Source organism: Taurulus bubalis (assembly GCF_910589615.1).
Source record: "Taurulus bubalis genome assembly, chromosome: 14".
NCBI classification, from domain to species: Eukaryota; Metazoa; Chordata; class Actinopteri; order Perciformes; family Cottidae; genus Taurulus; species Taurulus bubalis.
In genome coordinates, this window is record NC_136602.1 from 13,936,493 (window position 1) to 13,957,898 (window position 21,406).

At 42.1% G+C, this 21,406-nt stretch overlaps 2 protein-coding genes across 3 annotated transcripts; one reads left to right on the plus strand and one right to left on the minus strand.

Annotated features, from left to right (window-relative positions):
- Positions 1 to 9,924, plus strand: mapk8a (mitogen-activated protein kinase 8a; the record flags this gene model as incomplete). Of its 2 annotated transcripts, none has more annotated exons than XM_079230229.1 (12): positions 1 to 36; positions 3,918 to 4,084; positions 4,392 to 4,521; positions 4,688 to 4,746; positions 4,868 to 5,006; positions 6,183 to 6,348; positions 6,825 to 6,896; positions 7,770 to 7,952; positions 8,067 to 8,191; positions 8,326 to 8,389; positions 9,114 to 9,191; positions 9,736 to 9,924. In XM_079230229.1, the coding sequence occupies 12 exons, from the start codon at positions 1 to 3 to the stop codon at positions 9,912 to 9,914; spliced, it is 1,398 nt and encodes a 465-aa protein (XP_079086355.1). In that variant the 3' UTR covers positions 9,915 to 9,924. The 2 variants fall into 2 exon arrangements, with proteins under 2 accessions (XP_079086355.1, XP_079086354.1); XM_079230228.1 differs by lacking the exon at positions 6,825 to 6,896 and adding an exon at positions 7,252 to 7,323.
- A 2,256-nt stretch (positions 9,925 to 12,180) lies between these two features.
- Positions 12,181 to 21,258, minus strand: arhgap22a (Rho GTPase activating protein 22a; the record flags this gene model as incomplete). The annotated part of the gene is made up of 10 exons (XM_079230226.1): positions 12,181 to 12,400; positions 12,487 to 13,479; positions 13,587 to 13,712; positions 14,110 to 14,183; positions 14,265 to 14,397; positions 14,490 to 14,700; positions 14,868 to 14,996; positions 16,473 to 16,560; positions 17,320 to 17,516; positions 21,225 to 21,258. The coding sequence occupies 10 exons, from the start codon at positions 21,256 to 21,258 to the stop codon at positions 12,181 to 12,183; spliced, it is 2,205 nt and encodes a 734-aa protein (XP_079086352.1).
- Positions 21,259 to 21,406: the final 148 nt, after the last annotated feature.

Consider the following 21,406-nt stretch of genomic DNA (forward strand, 5'->3'; position numbering starts at 1 on the left):
ATGATCATAACACTGCGGGCTCTCTTTGAACAAGGGGTAAGACACCGTAGTAGCGTTGAGTAGCGCTGTACGTCTCGCTGCGGGAGTCGGTGCTGGGACGTTTATCCATGCCGCGTCCCTTCTCTATTGCGTCCCGCGTGTCTCTGCAGGCCGCGGGGTATCTGCGCAGGGACAAGGATAAATAACAACCATCCAGGGTTGTCGGGTGGGCGCAGGGAGAATGTAAACTACTCAGCGCTCAGTTAACGTAATTTCACCTCATGTCCCTATTCAGTCACATGCCTTCGCAGAGCATGGCTCCGTGCATACATCCGTTGTTGTAGCGTAGCCTATAGGAACTGATGCACGTACTAACTATGGCACCTACGCTGTGGATTTCTGCAGAGCCCATGCATGTCCACAAATGTTCGCACAGTTTAATGTGGACAAGATCCACCGCGTGAAAGAAGAAGCCACATAAACATTTCCCTGATTACTGACTACTGATTATGCAGTAGGTGACACTGCAGCATCACCCATTAACCTGGAAACAGACCAACACAAGTGTAGGCTTTAACTAACTTTGAAATAACATATAAATGTTGTTACTGTTATTGGAAGCCCAGTCGATTTTATTTGTCTTCTTTTGACTTTACATGTAGACCATATGGACTTACCTTATGGCATTGTGTCTGTTTACTGCATGCACAGCCCCCTTGTGTTTACCAACACCACTGACACCACAAGGAAAGGAAATAATTATATAGCTGTCTGTTAGTCTGCATATGGAATGTACATGTCAATCATGATAGCAGGGTTGCAGTTTCACCTTTTTGTTAACAATAAAAAATAAAAATAAACATATTTTAAATCAAACAGTTCTGACAAATAATAAAGGAAAGCAAGAACAACAGACAGACATAATTGACAAACTAGAATTGTATAACACTTATGAAATGTAAAATGTGTCCATATACCTAACTATTTATCCTGAAGCTGAAGCTGACTCTGACTATGCATACCCTTTATGTGGACATGTGGACGGATTCTGCAGCAAGGACCGTTTGTGAGGTGAAATGGGCATATCTTTGCAATGCATTTACTTTTAGTTCCAGAGACAATGTGAATTACTTTTTGGTCTGTGTGCTAAGTGATCCATGAATCATACAGCCTGGCAACCTCTCTCAATCATTTTCGTTATTGACATCAGAAAAATAAATGTCATCAAATATAAGTAAAGAAGTATGCAGCTTCATTCTCTTAATTTCACCATTTATAAATGCTTATCCACAGAGCTGGACAGATATAAGGTCAATATCTCAATATATATCATGCATTATAGGGTCTATATTTCCAGTGAGGCCAATCAGACCTACAACAGATTCGCTGCAGACCTAAGAACACAACATAACATTAAACGGAAGTGGGATAGATGGATAGATAGCTTGATTTCTAAATAGCTAGATAGCTATAGACAGGCGGAAGGAAGGAGGATGGAGGAGGTGGTGGGTGTGCCTCTGTGGATGAGTGACGTACTGCTGGGACGCATGCCCCGTGCGCACTGCGCGTCCTGGCCTGTCAGTAGTAGCCAGATGGAAACGTAGGCAAGTGGATTCGGTGAGGTCATGTATTTTTAAGCCGCACAACGGAATAAATCACCCTTTACCGGCAACATAGACAAACACGATCACCGCTGATCGCACCGCGGAGGGATTGCTCGTTTCATTTGATGACAGAGGTAAGATGAGGATTCGCACCTCTGCTCTTCAGACGTGCTTATTGTTTGGCCATGGGGGAGGGTCGCATGTCGCTCCGTGCATGCATGCTGCTCAACCGACGTGGTTGTTGTTTACGGGTGTTACACCGTAGCTCCATTTATCGCCGAGCTAAAACACTCCCGTGTCGTTACAATGTGACGCGTCCGTCGGCGACACGGCCTCGCCTACGAATCGCGTATAGATCGAGGCAGTACAGCTCGTGCACCGACTGCGCACTGTATTTCTCCCAACAGGCCTCGTCATATCGCGGGGTGGCTGTCATTATCGCTGCAATATGGTCCTCTTTCGCGGCGCCCGGCGAACACGGGCTGCTACGTTAGTAGCATGCGCGGCTCTTTTTCTGCCGTTTTTTTTACAGTCGTGCTCCTGCCACAAACCTCCGCCGCCGACAAGGCGAGACGAGGGGTCGTGTGGCCAAGGTTAACTGGCTCCCATCGAGTTGCAATAAATAACGGGTCGATAGTCGTCCTCCATTCAGTCTCTGCGGTTAATCGGAGCCTAGACGATGGAGCTAAGTCGATCTGTGTCCGCCTTGCTGACTGTTTGCATGTGTCGACTTGAGAAGGCTGTGCACACGGACACACAAGGCACCTAGATGGGGAGGATATGTGAGTGATGCATGTACATGAGCAGGAGATGGTAGCCCACATTAATCATATTTATTATGCTACCTGTTAGGCTGTTTGCATCAGTTATGTGTGTGATACTACCTTTTGATGTGGGTTTAATAGACAATAAAGCTAAACCATATCTTGTTATATTGTGTGAATATGTAGACACAGATTTAAATTTATTTAGATAATGTGTTTCATGCGTAGTATAATATACGGAACCACCATTGCCAGGGTGTGAATTGCCCTTTAATTGAGTGATTCGGAAGCAGCTTGTTTAAAAGAAAAAAGAAGTTAAGTCATTAGGTAACAGTGCGCTCTAGGAATGACCTCGCTATTTTGCTGCTTTTGCAGGACACACAAGGCACCTACATGTATTCAAGCTCTCTGCCTTGAGGTCCAGACCTCTTATGTGCTGCTGAGACTACTGATGTGGCTGCTGCATTCCTTGTACATTGTACATTGTAAATACTGCAGCTGACACACAACTGCAATCTAATAATGTGCCATTGATTTCAAAGGTATTTGTCGATGCAGCATGTAGTCGTGCGCATCAATACTAGTTATTTCACAGCAGAGGAAATAATATTAACGGTGTCTGTGACTAAATAACAATTAATGAGATCAGATCAGCATGTGATTTCCTCCCTGCAGTGACCTGACCTTAATTATCCTTATGGATAGCCATTATTACAATGATGACCTTACCAGAGAGCAACATATAACTGTATATACCACCAGTACTGTATTGCAATGTCATTTAAGCTTTTATAACGCAAGTGTAATTGTCTTCCTGTCTGAAGTATAAAAAGAGGCGGCATGTCTATTTTCATGTTGTGAGGGAGGTGGATGTTATGTACGTGGCTGTGACGTTGGAGGAACAGAAGGAGAGCTGACTCATTTTATTCTGGCAATTATATCCCTCATATGGACTGTGTGTTGGCAGGATGGAAGAGTGGGGAGTGGGTGATTACGCTGCTTACATAATAACTGAAGAAAGGGAACGGAAGCCGATGTCAGAGTTTTCTCCTTTTTTAAATGTTAGATGGTTTTAATGATACAAGTACGGGGTAGTTGTGCGAACAAATTGGCGTCTCTGTGTTGGGTCTTATCTGGGCTCACTGCCGCATGGTGCAACTTGAACCAGTTAACATGTGCCTGTGGAAGACCCACTTGTAGAGCGGGGCTGGAGTCCTGGGCTGGGGTCCAAATGCACAGGAATTAACACCAGGCTTGGTTTTCCAGTATGACAGAGTCATTCTGAGAGTCATGTTTCTTATGATGGACTAGACCTCCCCGTGGTCTGCTGTTCTGCCACCACTTCTGATGGTATCCAATCTTCCATCCTGGTGTGTTTGCTGAGTTGCTTAGATAAGGAACCGCAGTGTTCAAGTGTGAAATTCAGCAGTGGCTTTTCTCCTTCGCTTCTAATCTGCTTTCTTGGAGGCAGGGATTTTAATTTGACTTTCTCATTTTTGGCTGGTCTGCTGGTATCTATGGCGTAAAATTTCAAAAATATTTAAACGTGTGCCCGTCTTTGTGTCCACAGAGGACATTTTTGGATGCACAGAAAGCTGTAATTGAAGATTTCGCCATGAACAAAAACAAAAAAGAAAGGGAGTTTTACAGCCTAGATGTTGGGGATTCAACGTTCACAGTACTGAAGCGATACCAGAATCTAAGACCTATCGGCTCAGGAGCACAGGGAATCGTCTGGTGAGTGTTGCAACCTTGTCCATATTCAGTCAACAGCCTCTTGCTGAAATACGGGTCACTGTTTCCAATACGTCACCTGAACATTCATAGCCACCAAATAATATTTCTGTTAGTTTTCTCAAGAAATTAAAATATGAATCCATTTAAACTGTAAATTGTCATTATTTGTTCTTTGTATTTGTAATGTGTTGATGATAAAGGCAGAGATGTTTAGACTATTGGAATCACCATAACCTGTAATGTCTAATACCTATTATGCTACATATTTGACCACATTTTTAAACTGTTCGTTTACTTTTTTCCAAAGCTCTGCTTATGACCAAAACCTTGAACGAAATGTTGCCATCAAGAAGCTGAGTCGGCCGTTTCAAAATCAAACCCATGCCAAGAGGGCGTACAGAGAGCTAGTCCTAATGAAATGTGTCAATCACAAAAATGTAAGTACCGTATGAGAATATATTCATTGTCATATGACCAGTGGGAAAGTGGAGTGCATTTTTTTAATGGCTTTTGCCTGCTTAAATGTGTGGTACTTAAACTGTGCTTTAATGTGTCCTAGTAAATGACATGACACAATATTTCTGCTTCATTTAACATCAACAGATCATTGGCCTATTGAACGTATTTACACCACAGAAATCATTAGAGGATTTCCAAGATGTGTAAGTAACTATATGTGAAGTGTGTGTTAGTTTTTAGAGCACACACTGTGTATTGTTCATGAAATTGAGTCTGCTGAAGAGCTTCTCAAGCCTCTTATGTGAACTTGTTCTGCTCTGTCAGATACTTGGTGATGGAGCTGATGGATGCCAACCTGTGCCAGGTCATTCAGATGGAGCTGGACCATGAGAGGCTGTCCTATCTGCTATATCAGACATTGTGTGGTATCAAACACCTCCATGCCGCCGGCATCATTCACAGGGTAAGCATCAGCGGACCATGACTGCACAGACTAATGCCAGTGTCACAGAGAGGATCTGTTAAACCCTCTGTGACACTTGACACTGAATTGTAAGGGCAAACGGTCAACTGGCACACTATGAGATGATGAATATGGTCTTATACTTGCCAACAACACCCTCTTGAAAACATATTGGAGATATATAGCCTCTATAAAAAACGTAGATGGAAAATATTAATATTTGTGTCACTTCTAAATTCACCTGGCATTCTTAATGAAACAAAACACTGAATTACTAGCAGCTTTACGGAAGCGAATGTGAGTCGCTACAGGCTTCTGACCTTCTGAGGTGAATGCATAATTTCCCCATATGGATCAGTAATAAGCAGGTGGTAAACAATTGCACCTAATCAGGAAGAGACAGCCTGTAAATCATGATTCCTAGTTAGAATAAGGAAGCAGCAAACCTGAAAAAATGGAAATAAATATTGTACAAGGCTTCAAATGCATTTGCCATAGCAAGCAAAACACCTTAATAAGTAAAGGAGAGAAATCAGTGGGTGCTCTTGGTTGTAAAGCAGTAAAGTCCAGGTAAATGTGGTCAAGTCAAACGTTTCAACTGTAGAAAAAGGGAACTTCTTGGGCTCACTTAAGGAACACACGCAGCCACAGGGTGTAGTTAACATTTCAGGACTCCTCTTTCCTGCCACACCCAATGTGGTGCGATACCAGTCGCCACTTTCCTGTTGTACCTGTTTAACTAAAAGAGGCATTTTAACTACATCCTTGGCTCAGTGCAAGTGTGTCTGAAGTAAGTCTAGAGGCTTCATCTTTTTCTACTACACTAAAATAAACAATTCGTACTGCAGAGAGAAACATGACATAGACAAAATGTAATCTCTAGGAAGCAGCTGCTTGCAGGAGCTGGAACCTATTTTAGTCATGATTGAGAATGTAGCACGCTATTATCATGTGACTTGTAGAGATAATATTGTGATCACAACAATCTGTCAAGATGTTGTAATTTTGTTGTTTCCCTCCATCATGCCCATTCTCCTACTTGAACACAAGGAGAAATCAGTAGATTACCTGTCACTAAATCTGTAGCTATTCATCCCCATTTTTTTTGTTATTGCTATTTAATGAGAACATTAAGATTAAAAATAAATAAATGTGTTGGTATGTGTTCCTCTCTAGGACCTCAAGCCTAGTAACATAGTTGTCAAGTCAGATTGTACACTGAAGATTTTGGACTTCGGCTTGGCTCGGACGGCTGCCACGGGCCTCCTGATGACCCCGTATGTGGTCACACGCTACTACAGAGCACCAGAGGTTATCCTGGGGATGGGCTACCAAGCCAATGGTTAGTTCTATTTACTGTATCTGGCAATCTACACTTTCAACCCTAGTTTATTTATTTTTATTTATGTTACACTGTGTAGAGCAGTGTTTCCCAAACTTGTTTTCTATGGACCCACTTTTTACAAATGACAAACCATTGTGATCCAATTCACAAAAGAGAGGAGCGAGTTTGTACGTGAATGAACGTTCCTAACTATTTTTATTGCCATATCCGCATCACCTTTATATTATCTTGAATAGGTAAACCAGACATTTTGAAAGATAAAGGTTTAATACATCGTGTGTTGGATCCATTATAACCCATACACAGGGACCTGAAGATGAATCTAGCTGTTAACACTGTAATCCGCATGGTGCTTCTGTACATGGTGGGACTTTGCTGTAAGAAACTGCTCACTAACTGACCTCCTTTATGTAACTAACCTGTTGTTGTGCATTCCTCTAATCCTCTTTGTTTACCGTGTTCCACTTCACTAGTGGACATATGGTCTGTGGGCTGCATACTGGCAGAAATGGTTCGCCATAAAATCCTCTTCCCAGGAAGGGACTGTATCCTTGGGTCTTAATCTTAACAGTCTTTGTAAAGGGTTTGTGCTTTGTGCTGTCTGACTACTAGATCGTTCCCTGGTTAGTTTTTGGCTTGAATACAGTATGCTGTGCCAGGCTATAGAGACTTGTCATAACATACCTTATTTGAAGCTTTTTGGCCAGCATGCTGTAAACACGTCAGTTTTCATTTGCTTCAACACTGCATTGCTCTTTCCCTCATATCTGGCTGATGCTGCATGTTCTCCATTTTCACTTCAATCAACTCCACTGCCATTCTGCTTTATTTTTTATTTATTTTTACCTCACCATTTTGTTTGCATGCCCACCATCCCGTCATCTAAACGTCCGCCTCCAGTGGATGTATGGTCAGTGGGCTGCATAGTGGCCGAGATGATCAGGGGAAGCGTTTTGTTCCCCGGCACTGATCGTATCCTTCCCCATCATTGATTGATCGCCGTGTCATCGCTTCATTCTGTGTGACGAGAACAGCAACACCATCTTGAGAGTTTCCCTCTGTCAAATTGCTATCCATTCTCAAGTGTCCACCATCATTGCTGTGCTGCACTGTCAAGCCAGTTGATAAAGTTGATAAAGGGTAGTAGTTGCTGAGAGAGTATGTATGCTAGCTATGTATTGGCTGCATAGGAATGAAGTGAGTGGCTGTATCACTAGTGTGTGTGTGTGTGTGTGTGTGTGTGTGTGTGTGTGTGTGTGTGTGTGTGTGTGTGTGTGTGTGTGTGTGTGTGTGTACTACGTAAGTAGAGATGATGGTTTGTGCACCTCCAAAGAAAGTTAAAGGTCAGGTTGCCCTAATGGCGTGGTGCATGCATGTGAGAGTAAAGAGTGTGCGTTTCCTTAACCTATACACATCAGACATTGACCAGTGGAACAAGGTAATTGAGCAGCTAGGCACTCCATCTCAGGATTTTCTAATGAAGCTGAACCAGTCAGTGAGAACGTACGTCGAAAACAGGCCACGCTATGCCGGGTACAGCTTTGAGAAACTCTTCCCAGATGTGCTCTTCCCTGCCGACTCTGACCACAACAAACTGAAAGGTACTGTGTGTTTTCCCATCATGACCTAAACCATTCAGAACTCCTTCATCAAATACATTTGTAGACATGTGATTCATAGCGGCGCATCTTATGTATTTGTTGTTTCTTCCTCAGCGAGTCAAGCTCGAGATCTCTTAGCCAAGATGTTAGTGATCGATGCCTCCAAACGCATCTCTGTAGATGAGGCCCTGCAGCACCCCTATATCAATGTTTGGTACGACCCAGCTGAAGTCGAAGCAGTAAGTGGATCGCTGATCGGAGCGCATGATCCTTAAATGGGTCACTTGAGATTTGAATTACATCACTTGAGGTGGAAAGTTGGCAATGCTCTTCTACCACCAATGTGCCATTTAAGTCATTTTATCTTTCTCAGCCCCCTCCAAGGATCCTAGAAAAACAGCTGGAGGAGAGGGAGCATAGCGTGGAGGAGTGGAAAGGTGAGACGGCATACTAAGATTCTTAAAACTTCACTCAACACTTGAAGGCAAAAATCTGATAAAATACTTGGGTTAGGAAGTCTAATTTAATATATTAATGGGCAATTGTTAGTCACTGTTAAATCAATCCACTATACTTAATACATTGCATTTTGTGCAAATCACGTGTGTTTACAATGAAATAGAAATGGTCTGCTGGTCAGATTCTATGATTAGCAGTTCACCAGCAGTGACGTGATTATTTTCTATTCATGGAAAGCACAAAAATACACCATGTCTAAAGAAACCCAGTGGGACATCCAGTAAATGTGTAGATATGCAGTCAGTTGTTTACACACATTGTTGACCAAGGAGCTCTGTATCTCCACTCTAGTTGCCAGAAGGTGCGTTGCACGATTTTAAACCCCCTTTTGAAGTCTCTCAGTTTGTGTTTTCCACTGTGGGGAACCTGATTCTGTGGAGCATGATAGGACTTTAAATCATGAGTAAATATCATTTTCAGTTGGGCAGCAGGATGAGCTCATCCTAACCCCTGCCAGGTGATAATGACCCTTCACTCATTTTTAGAAGACCACACCAGCGCAGGAACATGATTCTGTTAGGACTGCGCAATATGCAATACAAAGTGAACTCTACGTGTGTCACATTCTGTGATTTTTACATCAATGATTTCTCGCTGTCTCTCCTGCTCCACTTAACCTTTTTATGATCTTTTATTTTTTAGTGCTTATTTATAAGGAAGTGAGTGACTGGGAGGAGTGGAAAAGAAATGGCGTGATAAGAGGCCAGCCACCTCCTTTAGGTGAGTAATCATTATAACTTTGGAAGATGAGAAGACGTGGGAAGGATAACTAGTGAATCACATGATGGGTGTTTCATTCTGTAAGATTGAATAATGAAAAGACCGTAATACTTTTGATTTTATCCACATTTACTGAATACTTTATATATGCATTCATGATTGCAGGTTTAACCACAATATCTACATTAGGTTCAATCTGGGATAAATGTGGTTCAAAAGTTCAACAGCATTTCAATATTTCAGCGTACATTGTAAACGGTGTATTTGGGCGATTATCTGAGATTTGGGGAATCAAGTTGTAATATTGAATGAATATAGTTGAAAAATATTTTAGGGATAAAGCCATACAATTTTGAGAATAAAATAAAGCTGTAATATTTCCAGAATAAAGTTGTTTCAATTATGTCTCTTTTGACCTGCAAGTAAAAGTGCTTACTGATTTGAGGCACTGTGTACATCTGCATTTGTGACTCAGCAAAACAAGGCAGTGTCCTGTGTATTTCAATGAAAACCTATGTGTTGACGTGTGTTTTTCGCAGCACAGGTGCAGCAGTGATAGACAGCCCCCCTCAGCCCACGTCGTCCTCCTCTTCTTCGGCCAACGACGTCTCGTCCATGTCCACAGAGCCCACTGACCCGAGCAGTGACCCCACCATAACCTCTGAAACAGACAGCAGCTTGGACAGCCACACCTCTCTGGGTGCACTGGCCTGCTGCAGATAACACACACATACAATACGTGTACACACACCTGCACACAAAAAGCAAACCTCTCCTCATCAGTGTGTTTGATGGGAGAGGATTTAGGCCAATGGAACTTCTCATGTTAGTTTGTAGAGCTGCGCTTTTAATGTACAGTTTGTTTTTATTTCCCCTCCCTAACTTATACTGCTGTAAATTATTGTGGTTTGAAATTGTATCATTATTACTGTATTTTTTCAGCAAAGAATCAAAGTATGTTTCGATGTGAATCTGATATGTATGTTATGAGAGAGTGATATGAGTGTACTTTACACATTGCTGTTTTTAGCTGCTGCTACACAGTCAAATACCACACTGTTAGCACTGCAATATTATGTTGACTATACTTTTTAATTATTCAGTTGGCATTTTTTGTTTGTTTTTTGGGACATTTGGATGAATCTAAACCAATTCTCTTTTTAACAGTAGACGATAGCGCACTTCATCTTGGATCTGATTGCACTGATTGATTTTATTTTGATATTGTTCCTCATCTTTCTTGTAGAAAGCGTCCTTTGTTGTATCCAAGTTAACCTACTTCTTAGTATTATGTCACTTCTTGATTGTGTGCGTCTTGACAAGCAGTCAAATGGTCTTTTGCCCTGACACAGAATTTCTTTTTTACTATAGCATACTGTTAACTGACTGTGTTTGAACTTGTTTAGATACTTAGATGTAGTTTGTAGGCGATGGTGTGTTGGATGAGGAAGAACAGGGTGAATGTAAGTGAATAGAAATGTGGCGTAATGAGGAGCCAGTGATAACTGTTAGCACTGTAACATTTAAATATAGGCCACTCCACTGGCTAGAATGAGTGCTGTATTTGGGGATTGTCACCAGAGACTATGTCTACATTAGTCACTTTACCCATTTGGCTGGTTCTTTCAGACATTATTCACGGCTGTCTGATATTTCACATATTTAATTTAAGTGCCCTTACTCAGTTCAATGATTTTCAATCCTCTTTGTTGCAGATGCTCCTCTCTTATAGTGCGTCTTTCTGAGTTCTACCTCACAAATGTACACACACACACGTACACACACATGTTTTTTGAAGATACAATATGCATATCATGACATCATTTATAAGAAATGCGGAAAAAATAGACTTTCTTTTTCAATATTTGCTTCATTTATTTATTTGTTTCAAGCTAGGAGGCATCTATTGTATGTAATGTACATTTCATTCAGAAGTACTATTTATATGCATTTTGTTTCATTTTTTGTTTGTTTTCTGTGCAATATAATTGATAGATTAATATAGTCAGTGATTAATCTGTACATTTTTACTGTAGATGAATGTTTTCTGAGAGTCAGGAAACAGGCATTTGCTACCTGCCATGGTAACCTTTGGATGTATTTGATGGCTCAAATTCCCAACCTGTCCCTTTGCCCTTTTCATGGTTGGGCACTCCAGGCAGTAACCCCTAGCATCAGCTCCCAGAATGCACTTTGGGGATTGTGGCGCATGTCCTGACCCATTCTGGGCCACAATGTCAACTGACTGTTCCTCTTTTTGTCGTTTTCCTCTCTTCCATCTCCTCAAAAAGAGAAAAGATAGAATAGACTACGCATGAGTTTTCTCTGAGCAAATCTGGTTTTAGTGCAGGTACATTTAGAGGATAGATGGGAAAGCCATCCAGCACTGCTGGGATGATGCTGCAATCTTCGGATGGTTTGGCCAAACGCTCTCAGCCAAGAGTTACCTGTTGTGTTGTGTTTTGATGAGGCCAGTTGTGTAATGTTCAGCTATGGATCTGAAATGGCCTCACTAACAGACCAATTATATACATCAAAAATTGAAACTGTCTACATTCAACTCCAGCAAATAAAACGGTAGAATTTTAATGTCTCGCATTGTTTTTTCTTTCACGGTCAAGTTAACATTTCTTTTGAGAATAGGATTTCTCAGGGGAAATGAACAGTGTGTATGGGAAGACTGTACTCTTATATCATCAGTTATTCTTCTTCTGCTCACTAAGTTCATAAATAATCAGCTACATGACAAATGATGTATAGTAGTAAGGAATTTAGCGGAATGGTAAAAATGATTGCTTGGTCCAGAGGAGTTCTCGTTTGGCACCGGCACTTGTCAGTGTAGGCACAAGACGGCTGTACTAAAGAGGAGACGATGGCAAGTAGTACTGCACTAGAGGTATTCGGTCTTCAAAGCTTTGAGCTGACTGGCTGTCCCAGTAATCAAGCCCCTCCTCCTCTGATGATCCAGATGAAGGCAGGTTGGTCTCGTCTAGTTGGTCCGTGTTGCTCCTGTGGTCAGATCTCCAAGGGTTTTGAAGAACTCCTCCATTTCTTCCTGGAGGAGAAGGTTTCGGCTCTCTGCGTCTTGATGGGCCCTCTCCGAGTTCCTAAATCGGATCTCCAACATGTGAAACTTCTTTTTCTCCTGGTCCAACTCCTCCTCAAGGCGGTTTACCTGGGACTGGTACTTAGAACAGGACTCCTCCAACCTCAAAGAAGAGAAGAAAAGGTTATAAATAACAAGTCATGCGGATTTGAATGTGAGGTTATTTGACAGGAAGTGGCTCATTCTTACTTGCGAATGCAGGTGTCGTAGCTTGTCCTCTGTTTCTTCAGCTCCTGCTTAAGCTCGGTCAACATGTTGGTGAGACCTTCATTTGTTCCTGTGAGATCATCCTCCGTTCCGCTGGCACTGTTATCCAAAGAACTTGTACTGTCCTTCCCCTCGGTGGGTCTCTCTTGACCCTCCCCTGATTTAACTGCCTTATCGCTTCCCTCTGGATCTGCCAACGAGATCTCAAAGGATGTCCATATGGAGGATGTGTCAGCAGGCAGGCTTAGACTAGAGGGGCCAACATTGTCGTAGGCAGACAGTCTGTGGGACTGGAGGAGAGCTCTGTGAGACAGGGGTGTTTGAGAGGAGTCTTCATCAGAGTCTCTCTGTGTACCCTTAAGTGGAAGAGTGGTATCTTTAAGGGACAAGGTTGAATCCTTCATAGTAGAATCTTTAAGTCTTTCACCAGATGAGGTGGTGCGCCTGTGAGCTCGGAGGGATGACAAGCCATTCATCAGCCAGTTGCTCCCACCAGCTGCTGACACATCCCCCGCAGACCCACCTATTTTCCCCCTCTGCCCCACAGATGCTGCACCTCCTTTGAAGGAGCTCCTCCAGGAGGGCAAGGCTTTAGCCTGTTTACTGGGGCTAACGGCTACCTCACTTCCACCTCTGGCTTCAGCTTTGCTATCTGCTTGTCCATCCACTTTCTCTTCTGTCTTACCTTTGCCCTTTCCTTCAATCTGATCATCCTCACACTTCTCCGACATTGTAACGGGGCTTAGTGTAGTCAGATTACTGTCTTTACAAGGGGTTAAAGGTTGGGGTTCCTCTTTAGGGGCTTTGGAGGGCTGGGGGTTTGGGTCTTCTTGTGAGAGCCATTCCACTTTGCACCGTTGGAGAGGATTCTGCTGTTGCTGTGGGGGAATCTTGGCCTCAGTTTCTGTCTCCTCCCGTTGGTAAAGTCTGGTGTGTTCACTGATCAGCACAGTCATGAGGTGCTGCACCTGTGAACTTCCTGTTAATAATGACAAATACACATACATGTACGTATTGATTAGAAAGCATGTTTGTGCCACAAATTGTTGTGCTACCGTTTGTACATATGCTAACACTATCACCAACCCTCCATCATGGTAACTGGATCCTCCACTCTGGGCCGAAGGATATTGGGTCCAAACACAGTGGCAAGATTCTGAACACTCATTTTATTCTCATTGGAGTGAGACTGAACCTCGTCCAGAAACCTGAACAGAAAGAACCAAAATCAGAACTTATTTCCACATATTGTCAAATCAAAAGTGTTGACTGCTCTGCTTAGAATTGGTCGAAACTGCAGAGTTCTTTTTTATCTAGTAAATTCAAACTAAAGAAAATGAGTCTGTGGTGTGTGGGTTCAGCTGAAGATATTGAAATAGATGTAGAAGGCAGAGAAGACATGCAATTATGGACACTCGGAGTCAATCAATGTGATGCCACTTTCCCTGATGACGAGGATGTGGGTGTAATGAATGTTATTCCTCTTGTATGACAGGCTGACAAATCATCAAACAGTGAATGGGACAGCAGCAACAATAAAACCCATCACAGTCACATCGGTGGGACTACTGATTTACAGCAGATGACAAAACAGTGAGGACTTACTTGCAGATGTATGTGAGGAGGTTGTAGTTGACATATGGCAGGGATTTCACCTGTTTGCCTAGCTCCACTTTACCCTTGAAGAAAAATAAGACATGTTTATTGTTGAGGCCAGAGTTTGGAAATGTACCAGTAAAGTGTTAAGCAGACATGATTACCATTACTTTGTCCTTGGTGAGAAGCTGAGCACAAGAAAGAAACTGTGTGTATTTGGAGAATGGGATTATAGGCTCCGGAAGCTCCCGTATGTACAGTTTTAGCAGTGATGCCACCGTGTGGACATCCGTGGTACTGTAAAAGACAGGGAAACATACAGTACTAGCCAGCATAGATTATAGCTTGGCATGCTGCTATCGATAAAATGCCCCCTCCCACTTCGTCACCTGTCAAACACTGGCTTCTCGCCACGGTCAAAGGCATCTTGCAGCTCTCGAACATGATTGGTCTGTCCAGGGGCCCTGAAAAGGCCCTCCTCCTGTAGCCCATGTTCACGTATGAAACACACACACTGTTCGACCAGCACAGGGACCAATCGCTGAGGGCCACACTGGGCCTCGTACAACATCGTCTCCTCTAGGTGCTGCCCAAAGACACCTGCATCCACACAGGAAATGAACACCAGTCAGGTCATTACGAGACAGAATGTTTCCTTATGTGTGTCCAAGAAGTTTAATTCCCCTCTTGAAAGAGTTAGTAACATATTTGCTTTATGTGAACATTTGTGTCAATACTGTATGTATACAACTGCTTGAGAAGCACACCTCCTCCAAGTGGAGCCCATATGACTCTACGAATGGCTCTGACCCATTCCTCCATGTCACTCTGAGAGTTGGCCATCAGCAGGAATGATTCATGGTTGATCCCTGTTCGATCCTTTTCTCCAGCCACTCCTGAAAACACAAACGTATTTCATTACTTCCTGGATCAATGGGACAAAGTGACTAACACATCTCAAAGCCACAGTCCTTCCAATATAGAATTGGACATAGCTCAGATACCACTTTTAAAATGACTTTGCTATACAGATGAGCTGTATCATTTTTAGAACTATCAGTATTTCCAATAACCTTATTAGCTCCAGCCCCCCTGTAAAGTACAAAGACGCAGCCAGGCAGCTCTGCCTCCCTGCCTGGCTGCACACAGCTTGATACCACCTGGTTTGACATTTCAGTTTGACATTTTCGTTGATTTTAGTTTAGCTTTGATTACACTATGTGAAAGTCTCTCCCTTCATGTGAAGTTGCAACCGCCTGCTTTTGTAGAGATGGAAGCACTACTCAGTTACAGATGGAGATAAAAACATCAGAGCCGCTATTCATTAAATGTTCTTACATTTTTTTTACTGATGAAAACCTTATTAGGATGCAATCCAAAATCTTTGTAAGTGGATTTGGTAGGGTTGGCTGTGTTGGCTACATATCAGTACCTGCATTCATTATTAAGTTGTGCACTGTGGTGCATGGTGTGTTGTGTGAGAGAAATGACCCAGAAAGAGTAGTGTTCCCATTGGACACCAGCCACTGCACCACGTATCCTTTGTCTTTCTGTCCAGGAAATCCTTTCACCCTTATTTCATGAGCACACTTTCTTTATAAAGTGACACCCGGCACCATCTCACATGTTAAGAGACCACACTCCCATTTACGACAAATTGCATGTAGTTTGCACACCTGCTCACCATCAAAATGTTTTAGATTTCTGAATATGATTTGCTTAACTTAAAGGCAGACACTGGTCTCCAGTTGGCTTCCAGATAACTAAAACATGAAGGTAAGTTATCAGCATGATAATCTTTTTTTCATGATAAGCAAAGTTGATTTTCTTCCTGTTGTAAAATTAATTGAAATTAGTGGCTGCCTGTGAAGTGGGGGATGATAAATAGGAAAACATTTATGTTACAGAACATCTTTGCAAGACCTTGTTGATCTGAGCAACACAGAAAGCCACAGAGGGAGATACATACAATACACTGTTCGGCAGTTTAATCTGCTTTCCAAAGTATTCGACAGGAGTGATACGCCTCATAGCTGAACAAATAAATACTTCCTACCATCATTGATGAAAACTTCGTCCTCAGGATAAAATGTCAGGGTGTTAGTCAACCAATGTGATTTTTTTCTTCTTTTACCCCTATTTATCACTTTGATTCTGGGTCAGCATGGTTTACACAGAGGATATGACCTGCTGAATTTACAGTTTGATCATAATTTCAAGCTACACAGAGATACTTTCTGTAATTTACAGCAAACCTGGCATCAAGATAATGCTCAGGTTATACAAATCTTGTTTGTTTGACACTTACTAAACAGATGGTTCAGCATCACTTGAACAAGACTCACTTACTTACTTACACACAGCCAACTCACCTGGAACAATTTCAAAAGGGTGACGGCCAGGCTCATCCTGATTGGCAGGCAGCTCATTGACCTGACTGCCCTGAAGATGAATACAACCCTGGAGCAAAAAGAGAGGCATGCATGAGGAAAACACCTGTATCAACGGTATTCAAGGGCCAAACAATAAATCAATTAGTGGTTTTGGATTTGGACGCGTGGTGCATGTTGAGCATTAAAGAGTTCTGAGAACACTGAGCTCTTGGCATCTGCCCAACAGAGGGAGGCAATGCTGGTGGAGGGAGGGATGACTCAGGGAAACATCTACAGTATTTATCCCTCTGGCACTTCCTGTACGGGGCAGTTCTGATCCCTTCACCGTGGAGAGGGTCAAAGGTCAGCTACTAAGTGCTGACAGCCGAACACCAGGGCACCTACCACATTATCAGTGTCTGTGTCAGGGCAATAACAACACACTATGACTTTAATGAAGAGTGTGGAGATGTCTTATGGAGCTGATTTTTGTGTGAAAGATGATTGGATATTTACCCAGCTTTAGTTTTACATCAAAATAAAGATAAGAGTGTGTACCTTTAAAAATCATGGTCACATAATGAGGAAAATGGTTTAATTTTACTTGAGGGCAGCAACATTTATTTTGTCGCCTAATTTTACAGAATCAATAAGCTATTTTCAGAGCTGGAGAAAACAAAATGGATCGACTGGCCCTGGTGAAACATACTAATCAGAAGAATTCGTGAAGCTTATATATATGTATCAGGCCTCAAATCCCAATGAGTCAAAACACAGCAGTGCAGCCTCCTGGGACAACAGATGACATCAGTTAACTGTATTGTGTGTGTTATTTTGTGAGCATCACCTGTGCCTTGGTTTCATCCTGGTCCTTGTAGAAATACAGAGCTTCGTTCCTTAGGACAAACCAACGCAGTTGCCAGTTTTTCATGATACTCCGCTGTCTCTTCAGCCAGCCGGCCTTCAGTGCCTTCTCCTGATCCAGAGGAGAGCAGGGCCTGGAGACCCGAGACAACTCTCCTAGCACCATGCTCTTGGACCGCGCTGCATGGACACACACATAGAGATAAAGTGAGGGAAGGGGGGCTTGCAAGATTTAGGGCACAACAATTAGAGTGAAACAGAGAGAGATAAATAAATATAGATTACACAAAGACAGAGAATTCATGTTATTTGGGGATTTTCTGTCTTTGTTTTATTCAAAAAATTTGCACAGACAATCCTGAATCATTATTCACAAAAGTCTCTCTTGGGCGCAGCTAAGCCCACAGGGTTGACTATGCATCCAGATTTCCTCCTAAGTCAATGAAACAAAGCATGATCTCCATTTTGCTGAAAAGACATCCTGTTGAAGATGAAATTCATCTATCTATTCCATTACATTTCATTATGTGTCTCAGATATTAATGAGGACATATATAATTTTCAATTTCATTGCGGCACAGAGAGGAGTTTTGCTTTGGATCAGGTTGCACTTTAACTGCTACAGACTGATTACAAGCATGGATTTTATATTAGCATCAAAATTATGGAGCAAAAACAGTGACCGTAGAGTGATCCCTGGGGAGTCACAGGGAGAGAAAGAGAGAGATAAACAGAAAGCAGACACAGAGAGAGAGAGGGAGAGAGAGAGAGAGAGAGAGAGAGAGAGAGAGAGAGAAAGAGAGAGAGAGAGAGAGAGAGAGAGAGAGAGAGAGAGAGAGAGAGAGAGAGAAAAGAAATCAATGGTGTCTTTTTTCCTGTTAATTGCCTCTTGCTTTCTGCTGAGGACAGCAGGGAGGGCATCTGCAAGGGCCTGGACTGAAATATTTCTCTCTCTCTCTTGCTTATCAGCTCTCTGTCTGCGTCTCTCATTTAATTTCATCCCTTTTTGGATGTCCTTCATTTGCAGAGTCATGATTGCTGGGAAGTGAGAATACTAGGGACCACGTGAAGCAGTCATTAACAAAACTGTATCCTGACAGCAGGAGCAGACAGAGCAGGGTCTATAAATCTATAAATACAGCAGACGTGGCCGGGTTTTTTAACCTCCTTAAACAAGAGGCAGGAAATCTCAGAGAGGAACTGGTGTTTTGCTCTACTGTCAGAAAAGGATACAGTTGTTATCTTTTCAGGAAATAACCTGTTTCTCAAAGTGCATCACTATTAATAATACACATGTGGGCTCAATAGTGATAATCACTGATGGAGCATTCAGATCCTTTACTCACTACCTCTACAATAGCACACAGTACAAATACCCCATTACACACAAAGGTTATGCATGCAGTACTTAGATAAGTACTGCATGCATAAGTAAAAGCAACTAATTATTATTAGCAAATGTCCTCAAAGTATCAAAAGTAAAAAAGTACTAATAAAGCAGAGAAATTGCTCCTGTGAGTGTTTCACTGATGTATAATATATATTATTGAGTCTATCCGGATGCATCAATCTCGTAGCAGGGATACTGCTCAGCAACTATTTTTTATACTTTGGGTACATTAATCTATAACAGTGCATACAATTTTACTAAATTGATCACATGTTTTGTGTGTAAAATCTTAATCTGTAAAGAAACTTGTAAATACAACTAGTAAAGAGATGTAACAATGTACAATCTTTCCTTTTGAATTGCTTTGTAGAAGTATAAAACTAAATACTCAGTTTAAGTATAAGAACAGGGCCTCAAATGTGAATTTAAGTACCTGAGTAAATGGACTTAGTTACTTTCCACCACTTACAAATAAAAGTTAAAGTACTCATTATGTACCCATTATGAAAATGGTCCCAGTCAGTGTTACATTATAGTATAATCAGATTAATTATTAACAATGCATTACTGGAGCATTTTGCTGTAATGTTTGAATGCAGTGGAGCAAATGTAAACTACTTTATTTACTGTTGACAATGCATCACATCTTGAGCTCATTATAAGTTTTGTGTACCTCTGAAATGTACTGATGTGGAACGAGTAAAACAGCATAAGCTGTAAATAATTAACTCCAGTACAAGTACCTCATTGGGTACAGCACTTGAATTGATATACCAATCTACCACTGCAGCTAATACTTTTTGGATATTCAACCCTGCAACTACCAGTAATTCAATTATTCAACTAATATTGGAATTAGTCAATACATTAGACTGCTATAATTTATTAGATTATCAACTAATGCAATGTTCACACATGTATTAATTGTATTGTTATAACCTATATATGAACGAGACCATAGTCTTCGTGGTATTTTTGCGTCTACTTAAGTAGTGCATCATTTCTTGACTTGAAGCACGTCATCATTTATTCAAAAGTCTACAAATTGATATTTATACAACCACACAGAACATGAGAAGCCTCAACCACAGCTCAGAGTTGTACCAAGAACTTCCTGTCAGACCCTCCGCAACTTAACTGCTCTAGGATTCAGCTGATATCTCAGCTTCTGAGTGCAGATCCAGCTCTGTGTTGTTGTATGATGCTGCATAAAAGGGTCAGAAGAGAGCACAGCTGGAAATCTAATCAAAGGAGAATACCATTACAGCAAATGAGAAGTGGCAAGCGGACAAAACGTGGCACGCAAAGTGACTCTCCAACTGTGTTCGTGAAGGAGAAAGAAGAGGCACTTGTCCTTCCCATATTTTATGGTCTTACTTTCACTGCTGGTCTCAAATAAGACGGCTGCCAAGGGAGAAATAAAGCCAGAACCCCGCCTAAGCACACACACAAGTAGAGATTCTTAAAGCTGCTGCTCGCTAATATATTGCTCTGTTGTGTGCATTTTCATACAAAGATGTAGAAATGAAGTAAAAGAGATTAGAAATACCTTCCTGTCATGTGGATGTTCCTTTCTAAAATCAAATACCAGTCCATTTCCTTGAGATAAGTCGACAACTGTCACAACTCGAGCCACCTGAAACAGCATGTGTCAGTTGTCTATCGCAACCACCTGCTACGAAGAGCACAGCCATACTCTGCATCATGATAATCTCCGTGCCTGGAGTTGTTCCTTTGATTTAGAGATTCCTTATTCATCTTCACACGGTCATGTGATAGGCTTGTATATTTGGCGTCCCGACTTCAGCGGTCACCAGTGGGTTTTACCCGGCGCTAGAAGAACTATGTTTGACAGTCAGCTGTTGTGATTTACACAAGTGGCAAACCCTGCATTCCTTTCATCATCTCATCTAGAGTCTCCTGTCAAAACCATGCAAACTAAAAACTAGCCCAATACACCCTGAACAAATAGAGATGTATAGTCACGTGTTCATGTGTGAAAATGTCAGGATGCAGTCCATTGTTGGAGGGAGGATCATCCTTCCAGAAGGCATGTTTACTACAACCTACTGTGTCCCCCAGCAGGTTCAAAGCTTTTAGCAATGAGGGCGCTACAATTAAGAGGCACGAGGGATTACATCACTCTATAGTAGAGCCGGTTAACTCTCAGTGAGAAATGGACATGGAAGATGAAGCCTCAACACTTCAGATCATGCAAGAAAACTCAGGTCATCGCTGACAACGATGGTCACTGGGATGCAGAATGACACTGGTGCTACTAATATGGCACTGCTCCACCTTTTTGATGCCAGTATCAATGAAAGTACTGGCACCGATATTGATGTCACATTATTACAAAGACAGCAGGACAAACGGAGCTCTGTGGACACAGCGATAGAGGGGAAGAAAGAAATGGACTGCAGAGAAAACAGAAAGAAGCAAAGAAGGAGAGAAAAGAGATGGAGGGATAGAAAAAGAGGAGGAGGGACTGTGCTTACCCCGACGTGCCTGTTTTATCTTGGGGCTCAGCATGGTTACCGTTGCTGTGCTGCTCCCTCTCACAGAGACATGACTGCATCCCTCGGTTCACACACTACTCCTCACACACCCAGACACACACTGAGTGCCTCTCGCTGCTGCCTCGCCCTATTACTCCCCATCCTCTCCGAGCATCTCTCTC